Raw genomic sequence first — 20,985 nt, forward strand, 5'->3', positions numbered from 1 at the left:
GGCATCGAGTCCAAAGCACCCTCCCCGGACCATGTCCTTGTGCGGGTCATTCTGCCGGGTTGTTACGCGACCCAGACCCCAATTGATATCCTGACCCTGCTGAACGACTGGCTGGATCTCATGGACGACTGGCTGGAGCCCGACGAGCTGCGCTGGACTCCGGAGACCTTGGTGGAGGGTGAGTTTGAGTGTCTCCGGGTTGAGGGCCTTCAGTTCTGGAAGCTGAAGGGGAACCGGAGTGTGCTCTAGTTTTGGAGGCCCCGGCTCCAGCCCCCATCAGCTACGGCTGGGTTTGATTCAGTTTCGATGCTGATATGAATTTGACGATTCGATAAATAAACCCGTAATAAAGCAAGAGAGAATTCGTGCCCGATACATGAACTGTAAGAACGATCGTGAGCTCTGTTTGGCCTGTAAGTTCCCCGTTGGATACTATGAACTACTGTACCCTCCCTCGCCACGAATTTCACAACTCGTATTGAATTTCGAAGATTGTTTAGAACTCAACAAAATTGCTTGATTGGCATTTGAGCTAACTGTATTACTGATTGAATGCGCTGGAATTATTCGATAAATTTTTTGAAGCAATCAGCCTTGTCATTTGGAGATTAATTATCGGTTAAAATGTTTGGTGGGTTGTGAAATTCGTGGCGAGGGAGGGTAGTATAGAGCTTACAGGTATGGTATTCTGAGCTATAGAGAGATAGAGGTAGTATAGAAATTAACTGTTCACAACAGCTTGGCCCCAACGTCCTTCCAGGCCCTGACAGAACGAGAGAACAGCGAGGGCCTGACCTGCCATCCGGCGAAGCGCAAGTCATGTGACCACTCCGTAGCGCTTTCGAAGTTGCAAACAAGACAAACCCCTCAGAGCTCGACGACCTCTTCTACTCAATCTCCTCAACCTCCCCATCAGCGACAGGGACAATATTCAGCATAATGAACCCAGGTAACCCACCGACTCCCCAGATGCCTCACCGTCGGCGCCCTCTCCGTTTTCACCACGAGCTTCGTCTCCAGCCCCACCACATCGGGATCAGCCGGATTCGCGCACACCGGCAAGCTCGCCGCCCACTGCTGGATGACCGCGCGATCGCTCTCATCCTGGACGCAGAACTCGACCCGTCCGTCGCGCGCGCAGGGGACCGGATCCCCGTCGTCTGTGGCCGGTTCGGTGAAGAGCCGGACCGCTCCGTCGTAGCCATCGTAGATCAGCCCGGCGTACCGCGGCACGCGGGGCCTCACGGCCCGCGCTCGCATCCCCCGGAACGTCGCCCCAAGCTCCCCCGCGGCTTTCTCCCAGTCCACGGACTTCCCGGCGTCGAGGTCGTGGCAGATGTGGACAAAGAAACGGCCCGGGGCGGTCGAGGAGAGGGTGCGCGCGAACTGTCGGACGGTTGCTTCTTGGCGGGAGGAGTAGAAGTCGGGGCGGAACATTTTGGGTTTTAGATGGATGGGCCTGCTAGATTTAGAGTCTGAAAGCCAACGTTGAGGGGCGGGAAATGTCTATCTGGGGAAGGTATGTAGGGTGAGGATATTGGGTTGGTCAAGATGGGGCTCGAGGTTAAGAGCTGGACACGCTCGTTTTATAGGGATAGGGTTCGTTTAGATGCAAAAGAAAAAGGAAGCGGTCGTCTTTGTCGAGCAGCAAGTGCTTCTTTGGCATACAACCACACAACCACACAACCACAAAGGTGTCGTGACAAAGCCGTTGTTCCCCGTGTGTATATGCCCTCCTTTCAGTACAGGCATCGGTGCGCTCATATCGACGGTGGAGGATGAGCGATTGATTTGGATGACATGCTTTGACCGTACAGTTTGGATTGTTTGTCTGGTGATTGTTCCCATGGCACGGTGTCATAAACTTTGCCCATTTATCAACTAACAAGGTATGCTGACTCTCACCGAAGAAAGAGGCAGCTCTTTGCTTCTAGCAGCCACCGGAAAGGTAGTCTGGCTTGAGTATCTGAATACGACGCTTGATGTATCTTCAACATGTCTCTATTGATACCCACAGGACAGGTTCAGCATTGACCCTCTGCCTAGAAATTCCAATTGTCCTCGCTGAAAATTGCTTGATTTGGAACACGGGAAGGTCAAGTACCAGAGTTAGTTTGTTCATGGACTTAGGCATGTAACGGTTTACAATAGTGTTAATTAAGCCGCTGCTCTGGCAAGTGAGCATTCATTTCCGCGTCCGGTGTGTGTTTGGATGATCTACCGTAACAAATGATCAAATTTCGACAGAAAGCCAGCGGGTTTCTTCAGTTGATAAGACAGATTGTTATGGTTGCTATGTGGACCCTGTTGCTAGATAATCTTGATATCAGTATTACTTTCAATACTACTTTTTCTTTCCTTACTGGATTCTTCAGTATAATACTGACTTGATTGTGGTTTCTTCTATAGCTAGACTTGGTGATCTGCGGAAACCCTGGGCGCAAAAAAATATGGCTAGCAGATTTGTGTGCGAAAGTGAGACAAGAAGTCGCCAAACCGGGCAATAATAGCTCAGGTAAAGAGATACAGGTAAAGAGACACTTATATTTAGGACTAATCATTTTGCTCAAAACTTTAGCCTATCATCATACTGTGGCTTTTGTTGACCCCAGCATACACACAACGCCCAGACTGCGAATGATTTCTTTTTTCATCCGAGACATGGATACAGGATGCGCCTGAAGGCTGACAATCGCCTCGCACATTTGGACGCCTACAGTTTCAGACCACAACAAATAATGAATGATCTTGGGCTCCACGAATGGACCTTTACAAACTCGAAATAGCTATGCCTCGTCCTGGCTCAACGTAGCTGGAACAACCTCAGACTTATTATATCTGTATGTGGTAGACCCAAAGGCTATTAGACATTAAGGCTCCGACATAGCATACAGTGAAGAGGTCTTCTTGCTACTAACAATCATATCAAGCTTAGTGAATGAAACAAGGTTATTCCAGAGTGTTCTTCAACGTGCATCTATCGACATCCCAGGAAAGGAGAGTAAAGGGGGGAGGGGAAGTCGCCCATGCCCATGCCACGATGGCCTGAGTATCCAGAGTTTGAAAGATGTACTCGGGGCTGAGGCTCTAGATTCACTCTTCGCCAGCCAATCATAGCTTCTCAGAGATTAATTGGGTTCTGTTACAGAAATCAAATCGTGATATACGTGCCAGGATTGGCCAGTCGACATGATAATTAGACTCAGGCTACCGATGATCGACACCTCTCAAGTCAGTCCAGCTGCAGAGATGCCAAACTGCGGACCTCGCGCAACAGGTATTGATCTATCGTCAGGAGTCTACCCTGCTGGAAAAGCTCTTCCGCGTGGCTACTATGTTAGCACTCTCGTTTGACACAACACGGGCAGCTAGCGTTATATACTTTTATCATATATGCGCTTTCCCGATGATGCTGGGACTGATTGAGTCTTTAGCAGCCTTATTCAGGGCTTTGGTAATGTTTGGCGTAGCCCTGGTTATTAGATATCCAGGCGAGATTTCCCTTTCCCATCCCCAGGTTAGGTTCATCAATCCTTATCCAAGTTTTGCATCCCGTACCTATAGTCAAGTCTCGCGTCAACTACAGACACAATGCTTTTTCTTATTCTCAGTCTCTTTTGCACCTACACTCATGCACTTACCAAGTTCGATACAAACTGCACCCTTCCCGCGGAGACAGTGAATTATGTTTCCGCCCCGAATACGCGCGGTACCCTCACTATTCTCTGGGCCAGCATGTTCATGATTCTCTCCTGCACCTGGACGGTCCAGCACCCGGACGTTCCCCAACCGCGGGAAGTCTTCGGGCCTGGGCGCAAGGGCAGTATCGAATACTGGGGACACAAGTACGGCAGTCAGATGTTATGGTTCGTGATTACGATTCTGGCGCCCGAGGTGCTTCTCGCAAAATATGGGTATGCTCTTTCGCAAGGGAAGCGTGACCTCGACGACCTGCAAGATTTCGCCCGAGGTGACGGAGTGGAGTGGACAATCGCTCATTCTCTCTTTGCTAACATGGGAGGCTTTGTGATGAGGCCGGATTCGGCATCACCTGGACGAAGACCACTCGGAACGCGTCTCGGACGGCCACACGAATTTCAGGAAATACTACGTGTATTGAACACCATTGAGGATGACCCTCCTTGTTCCCCCTCAGCTTCTCGAAGAGGTGTCAGCATGCAGACCTTAACATCATCATCATCGAACATTGATTTCAGCTATACGCCTGTGTTCCCTCCGGGCCGAAATGCTACCGCACAACTGGGTTACCGTTACTCCCTCAAGTCCAGGGACATCTTGCGGCTTCGGAAAGCGGGGCTCCTCTCTCAACTGCCGGATATTACCAAAGAGGAGCTAGAAGACCGATCGAAAGCAGACTGGATGTTACGATCGATCACGGTCTTGCAGATTGTGTGGATGGGTTTCCAGACGTCTGTGCGGCTTCAAGCGAGCCTCGAAGTGACCCATTTGGAAGTCTCTGCATTGGCTTTTGCCTTGTGTGCCATCTGGATTTGCGTGCTCACCTGGAACATGCCAAAGAAGGTCCGGGTTCCCATTACAATCATGGAGTTTACAGGCGGGGGTGAGCAAGTCTTCGAAGCTTCTGGTCTTGGAAGATCAGCGTCAACGATACATCAGAACCAACAAAATCCACTGCTTATGGAATATTTGGAATTCCTATTATCGCCTGAACAGGGAAGGCAGAAACTACATGCTTTACTCATGGTGCTTTTCGGCGGTCTTTCATTCGGCTCGATTCATCTTCTCGCATGGAATTTTCCCTTCCCTTCTGCATTCGAGCAGACTCTCTGGAGAACTACGGCTCTCTACTGCACTCTTACTCCGCTATTTGTCTGTGTGCCCCATCTCTCTGTTTATCTATCCACCCTGTTCATACGTGATGGTAGAGAAAGGTTAGATGCAGTTGGCGATTCGGCTGTGATGTTGATTTCGTGTCTGCCTGTCGACTTTATACTAGCGTCTCTCTATTGTCTGGCGAGACTATGTCTGCTTGTGGAGATGCTCCGCACGCTGGCCTATCAGCCGCCGGGTGCGTATATAGGGACATGGACGGTGAATATACCATACTTTGGTTGAGAGAGTTGGGGGGGTGTGTCCTACTTTGGGGGTGACCTTTGGGCCTGTATGTACTTATTATGGCGGGATTCTGCCGCCTCCTTGCAGTCCGTTGGCTCTCACAGCCTACATATAGACTTAGATAGCTCGGCCGTGTGGCGCGAAATGCAGAGATAGATTTATGCTGCCATCACTGCAAGTTATGAGCACTCACCTACCTGGGCTGGGCCCAGCTCATTCCAGTCGGGTCAGGTCCACGGTCACGTCCACCGGAATGACTACCCCTGAGGCTTCCTATTGGAGTTCACCGCCTCCGCCGCGCGTTGCCGTCACGTATGTATACGGTATGTACTAGGTAGCGGGATACTGCCCTACTTGCTAAAGTACAGTTACAGTGACTAACTAATTACCTTGCAGTTCCTCGCAGTCAGCCTGGAATCCACTGCACCGTCTTCACACTCCCCGACAAGTCATAAGCCCTTTACTTGGTCCACCTGTTTTTTTAATATTTCAACGTCATTTCTCTCTGGAATTTTTATTGACACTTATCGATATCCTGATATTAAGCCCAAAAAGGAATCATTTTGTATTGTTTTCTTGATTTCCCTACCCCTGCCTTTTTGGTGTTTTGCCTGGGGAAACAGCTACCCACATTGCTAGGCGTTACCCCGGATTTTAAAAACCACTACCTTAATCCATCAGATTTCTTTTTATCATTCCTCTTAACAAGATGGCCTCGCCTTTATGAATTGCAAGGCCTAAGCCTTAGTATTTTTATTCAACACCCTCAGATCCGACAGTCTCGATGTTAATCAACCGTCGGGGACCTTCTTCTCCATTACTTCGACCGACTTTTTCATCGCGGAAGTGGCTAAGAATCAACGTCTCACCACTGGCCTCCTTGACTATCTTGATAGAGCCCGTACAGCCATGTTGTGTGCCGAAATCGATACCCAGAATCACCAGCAAACCAACCAGCAAAGGAATCACCAAAAGCCCTATAAAACAGAGAACGGAGCCCAGCGGCACGCGGAAGGTCGCCCGAGAGAGGGTGAGGACATACAGGGATTCACAGAGAAGTGGTGGATTGGAAAGCTTCAGTTTACACGTGAGAAAGGGAAGGAGAGATGCTGTGCCTTTTGCAAAGGCGTCTCGCATGTATCTGCGGTGTGTTTCCATCTCTGCCTGAACTACGCCCATGTGGAAGCCCCCGCCTGTGGGAGGTAAAGCTTGACCGCTGAGAGAGGGAGGACCGGCACTTTGGAGAGGCAAATTGCCACGAAAGGCTTTACCGATGGGCAGAACGGCCTCAACAACAGCCCCAACGTCCGCTACATCCGACCGAGTTCTTCGTGAGATCAAGTCACGTGCATCTTTCAAAAGTGTCCCCCATTACAGCCGTTGACACTTGTTTTGCCAAAGGACCGAGCCCAGGGCACGCCGGGGAGTTCAAAGCATTTTGGGCGATCTGGATCAGCCGGGCTCGCACCTTGTTCACACCACTTTGCACCGGACGAAACCAACATGTCTCCTATACAAGCTTCTATGGAAAGGCAAGCCAGGCAGTCCGACGAATCTCGATTCCAACCTCTCTCTTCACCGCCGCCGTACGGACAAGCCTGTGTGGACGTACTCCTTGATTAACCACCCACAAAGTCAGTCAAAAAACAGCTTTGGAGGATTCTTTGTATTTATTTCTTGATCATCTGGGAAAACACATACAAACTGGAAAGGATTTGAAAGCACTAAGTGAGCTAGGTTCCTTGTTTTTCCCACTTGCTTTGACACATTGATTCCCACGGAGTTCCTTGATACCCTGACTGATATGCTGGATTCCTTGCTTGATTGGAGGCAGCTTTCTCCCTGTTTCTCTGTTTACCACGTCCGTGAGATTCCTGTAATATTTCTGTTTGGAAACGGGTTGGTTTCCGAGCTGGCGACCGGGGCGGGGAGGCGGCGGCGGCGGCGTTCGAGTCCCCCGATTCTCCAATTACCGCCCCAGCCGCGCGTATAGATAAGGTAGTTCCTCGGGCCCAGATAGCCTGGAATGCAATGCACCATCTTCACGCTCCCCGACATATCGCATAGCTTAAAAAGGTATTTTCTAGCTAAAAAAAAAGTAAAAAAAAAAAAAAAAAATGGTTGCCTTGGAAAGGAGTTAGTCTGAGGTTAAGTTGATTTTAACTTAAAGTCAGAGCCTCGATTAGTAAATGCGAAGCACGTTAAAGTGCTGCAGTGAGCTCTCGTAAATGGGCGGAAATTACAGCCACCTGCTTCCAAGTTGCCGAGGACATCCCTTATCATGTGATCTGTGTTTGTTCCTGCCAGTATATATTGCTTCCCTAATTGCGAGGCCTCGTAGCTACTAGGTACTATTTCTGGTGATAAGGTATATACATGCGATGGGACTTAGTGTTCGCAAATCTACCTTCAGAGTTTAATTCAATTGAGTTCGACCTATGTGGGCCTTAGTGCGTGCGTCTATGTGTAGCCAGCTATGGAGGTGGTTCGTGTCAGGCAGAATCCTCCCAGAATGACCGAATTACTATAAGAATGAAGAGACAAAGAAGAGTTAGCTGTATACACCATCACTCACTTGGCTTGCTACTTAGAATGTCTATACTGTACCTCCCCCCGTGGGAAGCGTGCTTATCTGGGCCATAACAAACGGGGCTTAACACCCACGTCCCAGCCCAGTAGCCGCCTCATAACTCGGGAGCGCCTCTTCCTGCTCCGTCGTCTTACTCGCAGTCGAAGCCTTGGCCAGGGCCTGAGACTGGATCTGAGACTGGGCTCCTGACCGGGACCATCTCGGACACGACGGTCTACACTTAGTCTCAACCGCCAGAAAATTCAGACCAACAGCGAGCCTCGCAAAAACCCGCGTGTGATGTCCCGAATCCTGTCCGGGAATGTAAGCTTGACGTTTGACACACGCTCTGGCTTCTCTGCGAGCAGATTTGAAGAATCTATAGCATTTCTGCGCTATTGAGTCGCGCCACAATATTGTAGACAAGCACGACGCACAACAAGTAGAGACGCCATATTTTCTTCGGTCACATATTCTTTCTCGGAACGTGAGGGCGTTGTATTCGACGGCGAATTGTTCGGCGGAATCGATGTCTGCGCGGATATCATGTCAGCCGTATTTAGGGTGGGTAAAAATAGGATGATAGAAAGGGGAGAGAGACTCACGCCAGGCACCGGAGCAATATTTCCTCATGTAATCGGGGACGTCGACGATTTCGTCGAGGGGTCGGAGTTTCTGAGACATGTTGGTTGATTCTGTTGAAAAGTTGGCGCGTAAGATGAGCCTTGATGGTAAGGACTTTGAGATTGAATGTATCAAATCGTTTTTCGGAAGGTCTGTAGGAACAGTATAAGCATGATGGAAAATACAGGAGGGGATTCTAGGTCCTATTTAAACCTTCCCGCAGAGAGAGACGGAATTGGAGACGCCTCTCTTTTGCTTTACGCATTGTTGTCGGTCATGGATAGATGTATATGTGTCTTTGTCCCTGCAGGGAAGAACACAAAAGCCGGCGCTCTATGGTTTTGCTGACAATACCAAGTCTTTGTATTGGAACTAAGTGTTGCTGAAAGAAGGGAAGGATAACAGAGTAGAGCGGACAATCACAACAAAACAATCGCTTTGTTCCCAATAACTTTGTCTTCTTCTCTTTAATGTTCATCATCACAAGGAATAAAGTTGTTTGGTCCTTAATCAGCCCGTGCACTCCACAAGAAGCCTCAAGAGCAGCGCATACACTCCATGTGTCGACAGGGATTCCTTGAAACATCAAATTGTCTTAACGTAGCTGGTTGTGTAGAAACAATACCCCAACCGTCAAACAATAGGCCTAGAGCTTGAAAATCGCATGGGGTGCACCTCTCATCTCGAACCGGAATCCAATTCCTGCCTTGAATAGTGATCAAAGAAAATGGAGACTTCTGGAAATGACGTAGGAAAGGAACTTGATTCCTTTCAAGGCAACAGAGCAGGCAGTCTAAGTAAAAACCCAGTTTTCTTGCTTACGGTATATACATCCAGTCAAATACAAGCAGCATACACTCCAGGTTTTCACTTCGAGTAGAACAAGTTCAAATATTAAGCGTTACTCAAACTAATCTTATAAAAACACCATCCGATTCTGTTCGAACACGCGACCAGCAGCACAGTGCGTCCCACAAAGCAGGGTTGACATGGGGTTCATCTCATCGAACATAGCGAAAACTCGTATTCTGTCTGTCTGTACGGCTGGTTGGTGCCTGAGTCGTACTAGGATGCAGGTTATCGACTTGGCCGTACAAAGCATCTCGTCGTCTGTTCTCCCAGACATAGTACGTGGATAGAAGCCCAAGAAAGAGAACACCTAAGGCCAGACCACAGAGAGATGCGCGAATGCCGGTCTGTTTTCGTGGGGGGGTTAGCCATTTAGGAACATGTTATCAAGAATGTACTCCGCTCGCCATAACATACCGCGTAGACCGGCTCTTCCGACGCCAGGAAGAACTGCGGACCGACGATATTGCCGACACAATAGGCAGCGAACACGGCGCTGCTGACGGTACTTCGCTTCGTGCGTCCGGCCACGTTGGAGCTGATGATGCTCAGCGCAAGAGGGATATTGACGGCGAAAGCTCCGACGAAGGACAGTCCGACTAGCTTGACGACCTTCTGGCTATCATTCAAGGTATAGATGAGCGCCACGCCGACAATGGCGACCACAACGTTCAGAACCATGGATAGAATCCGAGAGGACGGAATGAACGTGGCGATGGCGGCGGTGATGATGAGGAAGACAAGCTGCGCGGCACCCACGGGCATCTGGAGCAGGAGAGACTTGAAGCTGGAATAGCCGAAGCCTTCTACAATGATGGCGGAGAACTGTATCTGACAGTTAGCCCTTGCACCAGCTGGATATAATGAGACGACCTTACGCTGGTAAGACCCCCGTTGGCAAGATTAACACAGAATGTGTACAGAACCAAACACCACGCCTGGGGGTCCTGCACTGATTCCCAAACCTGGCTCCAATGAAAATTTGCGCCCCCTGGGGCTTCCTCCACATCCACTGTTTCAATGCTCAGCATTCGTTGCGTGGCAGTCCTGCGTTCATTCGGGCTGAGGAAGAACGCCGTGGAGGGGGAGTCGGGCAGAATCAGAAGAAGAAAGATGGCATAGCCCGAAGTAATGCCACCCAGGACCAGGAACAGCAGACGCCAGCTCTGAATGCTGGACGCGGCATTGCCGATTCCCCAGGCAGTCACACCTCCGATCAGATTCGCGACACAATTACCGACAAACCAGGCCGCCTGGCGCGAGGGCTGTTCGTCCCGTTTATAAAACATCCCGACTATCAGGCCAAATCCGGGAGCCACCGCCGCCTCGCCCACCCCCAGGAAGAATCGAGCTGTGATCAAGCCTTGGAAGTTCTGGCAGGCTGCGTGGCACATCAAAATACCACCCCAGAGAAATCTGTGGCAGTAGGATTAACAATGTCAATCGGGACTTGCTGGCATGCATGGAGACCTACACGGAGATTGCCAGATACTTGCCCAGAGGCAGACGGACAATCAGGTAAGACGTCGGCCAGCTCCAGGCTAGATATCCGAAGTAGAAGATGGCCGAGCACCATGTATACTGCGAGCCATGAAGACCCTGCAACGGCCATACCAGTTAACCACGTCGTTTTGTGGCAGGGGAAAGTTCAAGGATACATACTAAGTCTTGTCGTAGGTTCAAAAGTGTCGCTTGACTCAGAGCCAGTTTGTCCATGTACTGAAGCATGTAGCATATTCCCATGGTCGGAATCAAGCTAGCGATCTGATGAGCGAGTGGCTTCGAGTCGGCTGCGTCTTTGAGCACCTACAGCAAATCCAATTTCCATAGAAGCCGGCGCTCCGCTTCAGGCGATGGCGCAAGAAATTCGGCAAGCTCGCCGACACTAGTTTCTTGCGCCGTCTCCGTAATAGAGCATGGCAGCTTCTCATTAAAAGGGGACTCTGGAGACTTCTCCATAGCACAGGAAATGAAAAGCAGGTTTCCAACCTATGTGGCTATCAGAAGTATGGTTTCTTGAGGAGATCCCTACATGTTTGCACAATGGTGCATATAAATACAAGCTTATCATTCCCCATGCTTCAGAGGTATTGAATAGCTGCTCTATCAACGAGTATGCAAGCCGTCAACAAGATGGCGTTAGTTGATAGGCAAACATGATAGTTCAGGCCCCTTTTCAAGGTCTTATCAGGGGGGCGACATGATTTTCCCGCGGAAAGGCCTCATTGATTATCGATCTAATCAAAGACCAGGCATAGGGAAGTATAATAGAAGGTCGGCAAACCCGTGAACGGTGATTAGCGAAGATGAAGCCAAGCCACCGATGCTCGGCAAAATGTTCTAGGACTGATTGGTGCCCGCGTGTCGGTTGTTATCTGGTGGCTGTGCCTGGTCCTATCCTCTCGTTTGCACAGATAAGCCCTGCATTCTGGCAGCATCTCTTATGCTGCAACTTGTGCTTATGCACTGCACTATGCATCACCTCCTTGACTTCTCAGAGCCGGACCCCTCATACTGAATCTCAAAGTGCCCGTTCTTCCCGGCTGCTGATGTGTCTAGACCGTCTGCGAGGAATCGCAGAAGGAGATGAAGCAACAGGCCTTGCCAGGGGTTCACAGTTAAATACCCATTCATCGCGCACTTTCCTCAAGCTCTAACGCCAGGTCTTCATACTTCATTATTTCAATCAAGCAACTCGCCCAATATGACTGCGGCCCCGCTTACTGCAGTCCCGCTCCAAGAGGTGCGCACAGCAGTCGACAGTGCTCTCGAGAGAGTTGCATCGCAACTGCGTCAGCTCAATCACCTGGTCAGCTCAATCTGCGGAGTTCAGCAGTCCTCATTCAGGCGCTGGTAATCACTAACCAAAGTTGCTTTCAGATATGGTCAAACCCCGAGCTTGCCTACGAAGAACACCAAGCTCACGACGCGATCTGCAATTTCCTCGAGACGCAAGGGTTCACAGTGACGCGGCATGCGTACGGGGTAGATACCTCCTTTGAATGTATCAGCGGCACCGAGGGTCGTCTGGTCAACTTCAACGCGGAATACGATGCGCTCCCTGGGATCGGACACGCGTGTGGACACAACCTCATCGCAACGAGCAGCATCGCGGCCTTTCTGGCGTTAAGCCATGTGCAGAAACAATATGGAATCGGCGGCCGCATCCAGCTCCTCGGCACGCCTGCTGAGGAGAACGGGGGAGGGAAGGCGAGGTTGATCGATGCAGGCGCCTACAAAGGAGTTGATGTCTCATTAATGGCGTAAGAATTTCTATTCCCGTCATTGACACACTTTTTATCTCGTGGGTTCACGGTTATGGCTGACTCCCCCCTGGACATCCTGGCCCGAAGGATCTGGTTGGAACGCCGAGCGACGGCGTGGCTGGTGTACTCATGAATGCGCGCAAGGAGCTCTTCGTTGAATACTTCGGAAAAAATGCCCATGCTGGAGGCAATCCATGGGAGGGCGTCAACGCGTTGGATGCCTTGATCACGGCCTACAACGGGATCTCGACTCTGAGGCAGCAGATCCTCCCCGATGAGCGGATTCATGGCGCCTTCTTGGATGTCCCCAAGGTCGCGAATGTGATTCCCGCGTACACCAAGTCCTACTGGCAGATTCGCAGCCCCACTCTGGACCAGCTCAATAAGCTGATTGCGCGAGTCCGCCTGTGTATTGAAGGGGCTGCTGTCGTCACCGGTTGTACTGTGAAGATTGTGGAGTACGTTGGATTGACCCAAATCTTTTCTATGTGTTGCTCACAGATATATGGCAACAGGGAAGGCCTGTATACCGATATCGTACTCAATGATGTCTTATGCCAGCGATACACGAAGCATATGGCAGCGTCTGGGAGATCGATCCTTGAACAGTACGAGAAGGTCCTGACCGGGTCGTCTGATGTTGGTAGGTTTTCAAATCGATAGTATGCAGGAAGAGACTGACAAGGCACAGGAAACGTGAGCTATGTTGCTCCTACACTGCATTCGATGTTTGCTATTCCAGCTCCTGACGGGTCCTTTCCCCACCATCCCTCTTTCACCGCATGCGCTGGTACGGATGAAGCACACCAAGAAGCCATAGCGGTTGGCAAAGGGTTGGCTCTCCTAGGCTGGGATATGTTGACCGATGAGAAGCTTTTCACTCGGGCCAAAAGCCAGTGGGAGTCCAAGCTACTTACGAGCTTCAATAAATGATAATGAGAGATAACCTGCAGCAGTGTTTGGACGGACTATTGCAGCTTGCTTCAGATGTGGAATATTCTTTCGAAGATGATAGCATTGCAGGGTAAACATGGCTAGCATGATTTGAGATATCTACTGCATGCCACTGGCTTGCCTAGGAGCTGGGAGGCTGGTGAGCCCATATAGTTAGGATTTATTGCGGGGGTCAACAAGCCGCATCAAAGGGTGACAGGTTCTGTGGAAAGTTGGTTCAATTGTTACTATAATCTGTCTCGGTCCCGGGCCTCCACGGCAGTCAGTCGCAACTGAGCATGGTTTTGTATCTTTTGGTAAGACTTGTCGTCAGCACACACAGACACTTTTGGGAATTGTCAATATTTGCATATCAAAACGGCTTTGCACTTTTCACATTCACGACCTAAATCCCGTATACATCCTGGTGGTGTGAGCAGACAAGCCAAATCCATTCAACCTCATCGCTCTCTCACGAATGGCGTCCTTGAATTTGTAATCGCGCAGCTCCGGCCGCTCGAGCAGAGCGTCTAGCAGCACCCCCGGAGCCCGGGTAAGGAACGCCTTCCACACTTCCCTATACGGAACATGGATGCGCCTCATCTTGCCGTCGTTGAACCAGTAATCCGCGGGCGCGTCGTGCAGGGGGACCCCCTTTCGCACGAGAAGCGCGGCGATCTGAAACCGGGCGAGCTTGACAGCTATATCAAATAGCGTGACCTTCGGCGAGGCGAGGCTCTCGCGCCAGAGCTGCAACAGCTCGGGTCGATGATCAAAGATCTCCTCCAGGAAGTTCCGGTGCTCGCCGTGAATGGCGCTGACGAGGATCACCCACCACTGGGGCTCGTAGCGGCCTGTGCCTCGTGCATTCTCGATCACGTCGAGCAAGAGGCACGCCCCGCCCTTGAGGTTTAACATATCCATTCCAAACATGTGCAGAGAACTGGGAACGCCCCCGGCGTCCACGAGTAGGCGGTAGGTCGCTGCGTGCGCGCACCGCGGCACTATTATGTCCAGGGCCCGCATTTGCTCCTTATCTTCGACGTTGGGGTCTGCCCCGTGCTGCAGGAGCAAGCGGACGGCCTCTACGCGCCGGAGCTTCACGGCGATGTGCAGCATTGGCTCGTCCCAGAAGTTCTGGCCATTGGCAACCTCCACGCCGCCGCCACGCAGCAGCCGATCGACGGTAAGGTAATGGCCCCGGCAGATGGCGTCGTAAAGGGGCTGGCGCGGCAGAAAGGCCGCGTATTCAGGCCGCAAGCCCTTCCTGATCACGTCGCTGTACAAGCGGGCGAGGGCGGAGCGGGTGCTGGCGGAGATCTCGTCGCTCTGGCCCTGTGATTGCCGGACGGCGTTGACCAACTCATGCCTCCAATAGCTCGGGTTGAGCGTGGGCACGGCATACTCGATGGCTCTTTTCCGTAGCTGGTCCCTGAATTCATCCTTGAAGCTTGTGCAGGTGCGGGAAAGGCGGCTCAGCGTTTGATTGTCCATCCACTTGGCGACTTCCAGGAGCAACTCGACGGGCATTCGATGGCTGGCTGGGGTTTCAGACATAGTGGTGGTGTTTGACGTATGCAAGCTGGATGATTCATGCGCTATCCTTGGCTGAAGATGCAGGGGCTACTCGTTCTGTTTATAGGATTGGCAACTATATGTGTTTGTTCTTTGATAGAGCTTGACCCTTCAGGGGAGCCGGGGTTCTCCTATGGTATCAAGCACAATATTACAGAAGGTCAAGTGAGTTGAATACTCCATTGACAAAAAGCAGAGAACAAGATGACCTGCAAGTGGTTACAGTCACTATCACAGACCACTATAAACCGAGAGTGCTGTAAGGCCAGGTGACGTAGATGTTCTTCATATGCACACAAAGCAATCTTTGCGATTGTGTTCTTTGACCGATGACAATCCTTTGTTCTTTAGTTGGTAGCATTCAGTTTGAGGGCTGATCCAGCCCAGTATCTGGCTCATAACCTCAGGGTCGTTGTTAGCTGGGGATATGGTAAAGCGATCAAGAGCCGCGTCTGATTTGCCTTCTCTCTAAACATGTATCCGTCTCCGCACAATCGCTCTTCTCCTCTTCAATATACCTACATCCTTATAATGAGCCCAATCATGCTCAAAAATGATATCATTATGTGAAACCATATCTGGAGACTAATACACATAAGTCTACAGACACTGCTATAGGGACATCCGCACAAACGTTATGCTTACACAGCATAACCATGCTATGCAGTCCATCCTTTTTGGTGGGTCGCTTCAAGGAGTGCTGAGCATGAATCTTTCGCCGTGGTCGAAAGCCATGCGCTGGTTGTCAATCGCCATGGTATCAAGCTTAATTTTTGGTTATAGCATCCAAAATCACCTGCTTTCTCCCGATGACGGCAGTATGAATGTTGAGTCCTCATCCAGATCCTCCAATCCCCCACTTGCTCGGCGATCTCCGGTCCCACTGTCTCGATGCTTTGTTTACCCCAACTGCGTCGGGAATCACGTCGCGGATACTGGGCGGCTACCCTCAGGTGCCCAGAATGTGAAGTCCAAGGTATTGAGTCTTTGGATGAACATGCCGAATTGTCCCATGTGGCTGTTCCTGCGATAGGGAGATCCATTATGTAGTATAGTGCTGTACTGCCCATTCCGCTTCTGGTTCTTCTTGACAAGTGGCTTCGGAATTAGAGCACGCAGGGTTCAGCCCAGCCCGCTCCGGATGGAGGCGGCGTCGGATGTTGCCTAACACTTTGAATCGCCGTCCTCCTGCAAGTCGTGTGGCTGGCTGAGCCGTTTCTGGCATTTTTTCTTCCTTCCTTTCTAATTTTCTTTTGGTGCCCGCTGTGGATTGTGGGCTGTGTCTCGAGATTCTGTCAAAACCATAGAATCGGGCTTGACTCGGATGCTTTTGTATTTCCCGAGCCGAGATAAAGCTCCCAAACCAGTAGTTCGTCCATAGCCAAGTGGTGAGGGAGTGATAAGCTGCCGGAGATTTATGGAAGGGTTCGCGCTATCGGGGCGTTTAAGCGACAGCTGAGGAGTGGGGATGGAGTGACGTGTCGGCTTCATGCTAGTCCGCCACATAACGGGGGTGGACTAAATTACGAACGCGTATTTTTCATTTTGCTGAGGGGTGTTCTAGAACATGTCGTTGGTGGGCTACTAGGAGATAGCCGAACTATCTGATCTATACTGCAGAGCTGGATAGCATGTTTGGGACTTCGGAGTTTGACCCGTTTCAAAATGTCAACTTGAAGTATATATAGTGGTGGAGTCAAGGCACGAACAATGGATATTTGCATTCCAGCCCCTAACCACACAGTATCTTCGTTTACCAAGCCCGAGACAGCTAGACACCATGTCTATACCATCCAAACCCCCTACCACTGTTATCATCATCGGGGCCGGAATCTCTGGCCTGGTCACCGCCTGTCAATTGAAACGCACTTACAACCTGGACAACTACTGTATCTACGATCGACAGCCCGGCGTCGGAGGGACGTGGTGGGTGAACCGATGTTCGTTGCCCCTTCCCCGATGTATCTGAGCATCCCACTAAGAAATGCAGATCCGGGCTGTGCCGTGGACGTGCCAGGGTTCTGCTACACTTTCTCCTTCGCCCCGAACCCCGACTTCCGCGAATGGTTCCCCTCGCAGGCCGAGATCCTGAACTACCTGACCAGCGTTGCAGATCGCTACGACGTCACGCCGCATTTCACCGGCAACACCGACTGGGTCGGTGCCGCCTGGCAGGACACCACCCGCACGTGGGTGGTCACCTTCCGGGACCTCTCGACCGGGCAGCAGTTCACGCAGGAATGTCGGATCCTTATCTCGGCGGTCGGAGCGCTCGTCAACCCGCTCCCATTTACAGCCCCGGGCATTGAGCGGTTCGAGGGAGAGATCCTTCACACCGCCAGATGGCGTGAGGACGTGGACCTGCGCGGCAAGAAAGTGGCGGTTATAGGCAACGGAGGTAGGGCAGGAACGGGAAAAACCCTTCCATCGCGAGAAGTATGCTGACCACGACCGCAGCATCGGCTGTCCAACTAGTGCCTGTTATTAGTGAGCAGGCAAGCCACATTACCCAATTCATGAGGGTGGGTTTGCTCTCTTCTCCACTTTCGACTCCTTTTTGTAGGGGTTGAAAAAACATCCGCTAAAACTGTGGCGCAGACACCGCACCACATTGTCCCGAGCACGAACTACAGCATCACCGAAGCATGGCGAGCGATCTTCCGCTACCTCCCATTTCTGTTGTGTTTGCTCCGGTGGGCGATGTTTGTGTATATGGAAACCGGGTTCTCGCAGTTCCAGCGCAGCAAAGAGGGCCGTGTGCATCGAGCAAGCGCCGAGAAATCGAGTCGGGAGTATGTACACAAAACTGCCCCGGGTATGGATCTCCGCCATCTGAGAAATGATTGAAAGGGTCAGGGGACTAACGGGTTCGTGCAGAAAAATACTGGGACTTGCTGATACCGCAATACGACTTCGGCTGTAAGGTATGGGCGGGGCGTGCGCTGTGGCTTTGCTGAACTGAACCTGACCGAAGCATTTGTTCATGCAGAGACGGCTGTTCGACCGGGGCTACTCTGCAGCTCTCCATCGGAACAATGTTCGCCTAACGAGCGACCCCATCGCTGAGGTCAAGCCACGCTCAATCGTGACACAATCCGGGGAGGAAATTCCAGCCGACCTGATCGTAAGCTTCTCACCAGACCACTGGTCCCTCGTTAGCGTGAACCGGCAAGAGGCAGACTGACTCGTGGCTCCAGCTTCTGGCGACCGGATTTGCCCTGACGCACTACGAGACGCATCTTCGGGGCCGGCATGGCCGAACGCGTGAGGAGCACTGGCACCAGTATGGATCCAAGGCCGCCTTCAAGTCAATAGCCATGAGTGGATTCCCGAATTTCTTCTACGTGCTGGGCCCGAACTCGGGTGGCGTCCACACGTCGACGACATTCCAGATCGAAAGGTTGGTTGGGCTCACATGCAGCCTATGTGTCTCTGGCTGGCTCGCTGACCAAGTGGATAGTTACGTGGATATGATCATCGCTCTGATCAGACCGGTGCTCCTGAACCAGGCCGCTCTGGTCGAGGTCAAAGTCGGGAGTGAGAGGGAGTATACCGACGAGCTTCATGCGGCGATCGATCGAACGGTTCATGACAGCTCCTGCTCTAGTGTGCGCAGTGCCCTTATCCCCACTTTCATTGCATGACGGACATGACTGACGGCGATCGCAGTTCTTCATCGACAAGCTGACGGGTAAGAATTGGTTCCTCTACCCTTGGAACTCTCTCCACCTCTGGCGGTCCACACACTGGAAGATTTCTGCGGATTGGATCTACGAGCGGTGAAGCTAGTTTTTTTTTTTCTTTCTTCTCCATTTTTTTTCTCGATTGTTTTTGTTCTTCCGGAGCGATCCGAGCAGGTGTCATTCTGTGGGCTGGGGCTGGCTGGCTGAACGCGCTTCGGCTGGCGAGATTTCAGCCACATTTCTTTTAGCGTCATGTCAGGCGTCCCTTTGCGGTTAGTTCGATCTGTTGGTCCTGTACAGGCAGCATGTTTGCTGGTCACGGTTTGTGTATTTGCAGCTTGGATAGAGTGTGGTAATTTCTCGTATGTGTGTTTTCAGAAAATGTTGTCGATAGTACTGTACAGTACAAGCGGAAGGAAACAAAACTCTTTGGTTACGGCATTGCCGATACAGCTCAGCTGTAGGCATCACTGTCCAATGTATAAAGCTGCTCCCAGAATCTGAAATTCTTTCTTCGGGCTTTCGTCTAGTCCTTCATATTCTTCTTTTTAACCTAGTCTCAATTCTTTGTTGTCATTTATTGAAAGGGTGTAGGTCAAGGCACGATGCCGCACAAAGACGTTGTCACTCTAGCCCTATACGCCGGCCTGAGGCACCAAAATGCGGCCGTCCTCCTGCCAGCCTTAACAGCACTGGGTGCACTGCTTCTACTGACACCATGCCTGGTTCTCCTCTTTATGCTTCTTCGCCTCTTCTTGGTATCATGTCAAGCGGCCCCCCTATCCGATGAACCGCAATCTATCCTCGGAAAGCCTCTATTATTTCCCGTGCAGCTCAACCATGTGCGTTTCAACCCTGTCAAGGACCAATTCGCCAACAGATTCCTCATGATCGGCATCCCCGTCGGGATACGCGCGCGCTACGGCAATCTGCTGGCGATCGACGACAAGCGGTTGACGCTCCGCGACTCGACGCATGATGGTCCATCGTGGAGGTCCTTCCTGGCGCAGGCGACGTGCTGGCTCACGGTCGACGGGGAGCGGTACCTTCACCGCGGGGATCAGGATCTCGATATGCGGGCAAAATTGGATCGTTACTTGCTGAAAGAGGTGCGATCCTCCCTCTGTGAGGTATCATGAGAGTCAGTGCTGACGGCAGCAGAACGAGGATCCCTCCCAATGGCCGTACGCGTACCTCCTCACCGTCCCGCGGTTTTTTTGGTGGTCGCGCAGTGTCGTGACGTGGTGGTATCTCTACAACGCCGACCGCGAACTCGACGCGATGATCATGGAGATCAACAACTCCTACGACGAGAAGCGCAATTACTTCTTCCGGGTCGAGCGCGGCGAGAACCCCATCCCTGCCACGGCGAACGGCAAGACGACGGAAAAGCAGTTCCTCGATGACGCCTGCACCATCCGCAGCGCATCCTCCCAACCCAAATCCACCTACTACAAGGGCACCTGGCAGAAATTCATCTTCGCCTCGCCGTTCGAAAAGGTCGACGGCGCCATTGCCAACCGGTTCATGGATCTGGCGCACGGCGCCCCGTGGAAGCCCAACGCCACGCTGCTCAACACCAACACGCTGAGCCCGCAGGGCAAAGTCAAGATGGTCACGCGCATCACCTGCTGTGGCACGCCGCTCGATCCCGCGCAGATGAGCTTCAGTGACCTGGCGCAGATTGTACTGCGGTGGACGTTGCCGGGCGTGTTGACGACCCCGTATATCGTGCTCGAGGCGTTGCGGATTCGCTGGAAGGGGTTGATGAAGATGATGGAGAAGACCCCCGTGCGCAGTGGGAGTATTGGTCGTCATCCAACTCGGGCTGAACGGTAGGCTTGTTCCTGGACTTTTATCCCTAGGCATGTTTCTCAACTTGTTGCTAGTCAACTCGAACCTTTCTTCCGCGCCTACCTCGCCCACTGTGTCTCCTCCTCTCCCGACCCAGTGGAAGTAATCTACATCCCTTGCCGCGCTTTCTCCGATGAGACCATTCACATGAGATCCCCGTCCTGCTCAGCCGAAAGCACATCCGTGCGGACCGTGACCATCGAAGTCCTCGACCCCCCTTTCTACACGCGCATCGCCAATTATTCCACCGCCTGGGAGGGACTATCGACTGAAATGCGCGCAACAGGCCAAGAGGCCGATGCTGGCTCGCAGAGCATCGCGGTCTCGGACTCAGCATGGCTACAGAAGATCGTGAGCTTCTCGCCCACCCTGAAGGATGAGCATCGTCCAGTGTCTGCAGGGTTTCCTATCCTGAAATGGTGTCGCTGGAATTCGACACCTAGCTTCATGGATACCTTTGTGGCGAGTGAGCAGACGCCTACCATGCAGAAGAAGTACGCCACGCTGGCGGTGCGATACCTCCTTGCGCCGGGGG

The 20,985-nt window shown here is 51.7% G+C and overlaps 9 protein-coding genes across 9 annotated transcripts; 4 read left to right on the forward strand and 5 right to left on the reverse strand.

Annotated features, from left to right (window-relative positions):
- Positions 1–608: 608 nt before the first annotated feature.
- BO86DRAFT_456381 (uncharacterized protein) lies at positions 609–1,437 on the reverse strand (the record flags this gene model as incomplete). Its single annotated transcript, XM_025677163.1, has 2 exons — positions 609–693; positions 959–1,437. 2 exons carry the CDS (start codon positions 1,435–1,437, stop codon positions 609–611), a joined length of 564 nt encoding a protein of 187 aa, XP_025527534.1.
- A 2,154-nt stretch (positions 1,438–3,591) lies between these two features.
- Positions 3,592–5,552, forward strand: BO86DRAFT_399777 (uncharacterized protein; the record flags this gene model as incomplete). The annotated part of the gene is made up of 2 exons (XM_025673654.1): positions 3,592–4,582; positions 5,494–5,552. The coding sequence occupies 2 exons, from the start codon at positions 3,592–3,594 to the stop codon at positions 5,550–5,552; spliced, it is 1,050 nt and encodes a 349-aa protein (XP_025527535.1).
- Positions 5,553–5,793: 241 nt separating this feature from the next.
- Positions 5,794–6,553, reverse strand: BO86DRAFT_95754 (uncharacterized protein). The gene has a single exon (XM_025677830.1). It carries the CDS (start codon positions 6,274–6,276, stop codon positions 5,851–5,853), a length of 426 nt encoding a protein of 141 aa, XP_025527536.1. The 5' UTR covers positions 6,277–6,553; the 3' UTR covers positions 5,794–5,850.
- A 1,197-nt stretch (positions 6,554–7,750) lies between these two features.
- BO86DRAFT_399778 (uncharacterized protein) lies at positions 7,751–8,350 on the reverse strand (the record flags this gene model as incomplete). Its single annotated transcript, XM_025673655.1, has 2 exons — positions 7,751–8,199; positions 8,272–8,350. 2 exons carry the CDS (start codon positions 8,348–8,350, stop codon positions 7,751–7,753), a joined length of 528 nt encoding a protein of 175 aa, XP_025527537.1.
- A 1,161-nt stretch (positions 8,351–9,511) lies between these two features.
- On the reverse strand, positions 9,512–11,098 carry BO86DRAFT_430643 (putative allantoate permease; the record flags this gene model as incomplete). The annotated part of the gene is made up of 5 exons (XM_025675717.1): positions 9,512–9,964; positions 10,018–10,555; positions 10,614–10,738; positions 10,802–10,895; positions 10,950–11,098. The coding sequence occupies 5 exons, from the start codon at positions 11,096–11,098 to the stop codon at positions 9,512–9,514; spliced, it is 1,359 nt and encodes a 452-aa protein (XP_025527538.1).
- Positions 11,099–11,843: 745 nt separating this feature from the next.
- Positions 11,844–13,352, forward strand: BO86DRAFT_430648 (M20 family metallopeptidase; the record flags this gene model as incomplete). Its single annotated transcript, XM_025675718.1, has 5 exons — positions 11,844–11,948; positions 12,020–12,388; positions 12,493–12,863; positions 12,921–13,048; positions 13,097–13,352. 5 exons carry the CDS (start codon positions 11,844–11,846, stop codon positions 13,336–13,338), a joined length of 1,215 nt encoding a protein of 404 aa, XP_025527539.1. The 3' UTR covers positions 13,339–13,352.
- Positions 13,353–13,737: 385 nt separating this feature from the next.
- BO86DRAFT_399781 (uncharacterized protein) lies at positions 13,738–14,895 on the reverse strand (the record flags this gene model as incomplete). The annotated part of the gene is made up of 1 exon (XM_025673656.1): positions 13,738–14,895. The coding sequence occupies one exon, from the start codon at positions 14,893–14,895 to the stop codon at positions 13,738–13,740; it is 1,158 nt and encodes a 385-aa protein (XP_025527540.1).
- A 1,798-nt stretch (positions 14,896–16,693) lies between these two features.
- BO86DRAFT_313491 (flavin-containing monooxygenase) lies at positions 16,694–18,696 on the forward strand (the record flags this gene model as incomplete). Its single annotated transcript, XM_025668008.1, has 9 exons — positions 16,694–16,853; positions 16,904–17,311; positions 17,371–17,435; positions 17,512–17,728; positions 17,791–17,837; positions 17,903–18,037; positions 18,111–18,313; positions 18,374–18,521; positions 18,583–18,696. The coding sequence occupies 9 exons, from the start codon at positions 16,694–16,696 to the stop codon at positions 18,694–18,696; spliced, it is 1,497 nt and encodes a 498-aa protein (XP_025527541.1).
- A 682-nt stretch (positions 18,697–19,378) lies between these two features.
- On the forward strand, positions 19,379–20,755 carry BO86DRAFT_430652 (uncharacterized protein; the record flags this gene model as incomplete). The annotated part of the gene is made up of 2 exons (XM_025675719.1): positions 19,379–19,705; positions 19,755–20,755. Coding segments are annotated over 2 exons (1,008 nt in total), but the record flags the coding sequence as incomplete, so codon positions are not given.
- Between the last annotated feature and the right edge of the window lie 230 nt (positions 20,756–20,985).

This window comes from Aspergillus japonicus (assembly GCF_003184785.1).
Source record: "Aspergillus japonicus CBS 114.51 unplaced genomic scaffold BO86scaffold_25, whole genome shotgun sequence".
NCBI classification, from domain to species: Eukaryota; Fungi; Ascomycota; class Eurotiomycetes; order Eurotiales; family Aspergillaceae; genus Aspergillus; species Aspergillus japonicus.